At 48.8% G+C, this 3,398-nt stretch overlaps 1 protein-coding gene across 1 annotated transcript; it reads right to left on the reverse strand.

The window, feature by feature from the left end:
- Nucleotides 1–345: 345 nt before the first annotated feature.
- LOC135822338 (uncharacterized) lies at nucleotides 346–3,066 on the reverse strand. Its single transcript, XM_065335119.1, has 2 exons — nucleotides 1,927–3,066; nucleotides 346–351 (listed from the first exon to the last, which is right to left on the reverse strand). The coding sequence occupies exons 1-2, from the start codon at nucleotides 3,064–3,066 to the stop codon at nucleotides 346–348; spliced, it is 1,146 nt and encodes a 381-aa protein (XP_065191191.1).
- Nucleotides 3,067–3,398: the final 332 nt, after the last annotated feature.

Below are 3,398 nucleotides of genomic sequence, written 5' to 3' on the forward strand. Positions count from 1 at the left end.
CTGCTAGTAGGAAATAAAAGCCGAGGTCTTTTACGAGGCTTTTATTTCCTATATTGACCAAGTACGAAGTCAATATTAGATTTATCACGACAAACAGTCCGTGTTTCTAATTCCAGAACGATAACCTCCTGAATCCCGGTTTTATGATTGCACAACCGTTGCACCATCACCTACGAATGCAGTCACCATGCTGCACTACATACCGGTAGTAAGTAGTTAGCACCGTTCAACCGCGCAACCCCTAAGGCCTAAGCAGTCAAATATAAGCAGTCAATATAGCCCCGGCTAAGGAGTGAAATATGCAGGAATATTTGACTGCTTAGGCATGGCAAAAATATATATGAGTCAATACTAAAGGGAGTGATAAGAGTATGAAGAAGGGCTGAGGCTTCCTGCAGCTTCATCTGTGAAAAGAATTCGGGTGGACACACCCATTCCCATAGCGCTGCATTTCACATCCGAACCAGTTCCGTTATTTTACAACGTTTCGGCACTTGGCCATCATCAGGTAATAACAATGAATACCGTGGAAGCCACACAAGAGCAGTATATACGCAGAGTGTAGCGCCAAAAAAGATGCGAATTATGTCACCTAATATGACAGAGAGAGAGAAAAGGCGCAACTAGCACATCACGGAGGAGAAGCAGCAGAAGGTAGCGCGCATTGTGCTCTGTGAATGGCGTTGCGCAGAGTGTAGCGCCAAAAAAATAAAATGATGCGAGTTATGTCACCTCTATACAGAGGGGGGGGGGGAGAGAGAGAAGGTGCAACTGTGCACATCACGGAGAAGAAGAGCGCGCCGTTGTGCTCTACGAAGTGAGGGCACATGCCAAATAATTATGGTGTTAATTCTAGCACAGGATCTAGGAGGGGAGCACGGAGCCCCATGAGTCAATGCACTATGAGGTTAAAACTTCCATGCCAAACTGTTACCACCAGGGACGCGACGAGGCATCAGGAATAGAATGGTTTTGAGTGACCCGCCTCATATTATAATTATTCAGTGATATTGAAGTAGCAGCAGGGGAAGCTGAGAAAATTCACAACAAATCCCATCCGGTGCTTATGTTCACATGGGGCTTGGCATCACGAATCTCAATCGCCTCGCGCAGTTTGCGACGGGCTCGATCAGGCTCTCTTCCTATTACTTCAACTGCAGAGAATGCACTTTGCCCATAGTTAAGCTTACATCCAGGGTGAGTGGTGCGAAAATGTTGGCCCCATGGCTTGTCGAGTTCCTGGCGTCTTGCCTCACCATTATGTTCTTCCAGGCGAGTTTCCAGAAAGCGGCCAGTCTCACCAACATATTGTTCCGGACATTCTTTGCACTTCAGCTGATATACAACATTCTTCTGCATACATACATCCTGTCCCCCGGATATACACGAGATACATGGCCCCTTTGGGCGACCTCTCTTTTTCGGTTGTAGCGGATTTGCAGCCTTGACACATAGAGGAGGAACGAGGGCGGAGCGACACAATGTGCGCCTCAGGCTACCAGTGTGCTCATATACGACTCTAACCGGAATTTTATACTTTCTGATTGCTTTATTCACTGCTTGATGTACTTTATCTGACTTAAATGGAAGCTTTAGAAATGCGCAGCATGGGTTGGCATGGCGACGACGCTTTGGCCTTATGGAGGCAGTGCGTGCCTCTTCAATGATTTTCTCTGGGTAATTGTTCAATCTTAATTGCTCATGAACCATCGCTTCACTTTCTGCACGCATTCTGGTATTCGATGAGAGCCTCTGAGCTCTTAGGAATTGTGACGAAGCAACTGCCAATTTGATATGGTGGGGAACTGCCGAAGTATAATCAATGAGTAGACCACTACTAGCACATGCCTTCTGGTACAGCTTGTATGCCAGCTTGCCTTCCTGGATCATAATTGTGATATCCATATAATTTATGGAGCCACTCACCTCGCTGAGCTCATATGTGAAGTTGATACTTGGGTGTGCAGAGTTGAAATGCTGCTCAAACCGCATCAAGCTCTCTCTGCCGTGGGTCCATAGCAGCAGGATATCGTCGATGTAGCGTTTGTAGAGGAGCGGCACTAACGGAGAATCCTGCAGAAGCCTGGCCTCAACCGTATGCATGAATAGAATCGCAAATGGGGGTGCAAGATTGTTACCCATTGCAACCCCGTCCACTTGGTGATAGATCTGATGGCCGAATCTGAAATAGTTGTGGCTGAGAACAAACAGCAGCAGATTCCGTACCCCGCTCACACTCAGCCCAAACATGTCGATCCGCTGGGAATACTGCTGCAGCATATCCACCACTGCCTGAACGCCCTCCCGAATAGGTATGCTCAGATATAACCCGACTACATCCATGGACATAACAATGGTGCCATCGGGGGCGTTCAATCCCGGACATGCGTCACAGATGTGGGTTATTGCTTCCGTCGTGTTAGCCAGGTGGGCCGGGACAAATTGAATGAGCTGCTGTAGGATGCGCTCCAATACAATAGATACTCCAGTCGTTGGGCTGTCGCACGCTGCTACCACGGGTCGCAATGGTAAGTTCTGCTTATGGTCCTTTGGAAGACCGTACCACTCGGGGAACTTCGTACTGCTTGGTAGGATTGACTTTAGGAGTTTTGAATCCATGTTCTTGCACTCTGACAGTATTACTTCTCGTGTCTTGGTCTCGTAGGACTCTATGGTCAAATCTACTTTCTCATACATGGTCATGTTCGATAATATGTCTTCTGCTTTCTGCAAATACAGCTCCTGTCTCATAGCAACGAGTTTTTTACTTTTATCCGATGGTTTGATGATGGTTTCTTGGTCTGTGCGAAGTCGCTTCAGCTCCACCCGCTCCTCCTGCGTCAGATTGGGCTTAGAGGGTGTGTGTCTGTCGTAAGCTCGTAACACCTCGTCGCGGAAGTTGGCCATGTTCCTTTCGTCTTTGTCGTCCATCTGTGGGGGCTGCTTAAAGCCACGCTTCATCAGCTTCCACAATTTCTTGTCCTGTCTGATCTCTGGCGGTGGGTCCTCCTCTTTGAGGTCCACACCCTGAGGCTGGGGCTGTTGCCACCGGAGGGTGAACGCCATCCTCTCAACCGATGTCTCAACATCTGTTCGTTCTTGCTTGGTGAGCCTCCCCGTCGACGGGACAAAGCTAGGTCCATGTTCCAGATAAGAGTAGTTCCCGTATGTCACATGACTGTCGCCTTGGAGTCGACCAATGACAGATCAAATTACGCGGGCTGGAAAGCGCGATCCTGCCTAATGAGTAATGAATGGTGATGGAACTAGTTCCACTGCCCGTCGTCAAGTGACGACGGGCAGTGGACGGAATCCACTGCCCGTCGTCACTTGACGACGGGCAGTGGACAGAATCCACTGCCCGTCGTCAAGTGCCCGTCGTCACTTGACGACGGGCA

This window comes from Sycon ciliatum, chromosome 1 (genome assembly GCF_964019385.1).
Source record: "Sycon ciliatum chromosome 1, ocSycCili1.1, whole genome shotgun sequence".
Taxonomy (NCBI): Eukaryota; Metazoa; Porifera; class Calcarea; order Leucosolenida; family Sycettidae; genus Sycon; species Sycon ciliatum.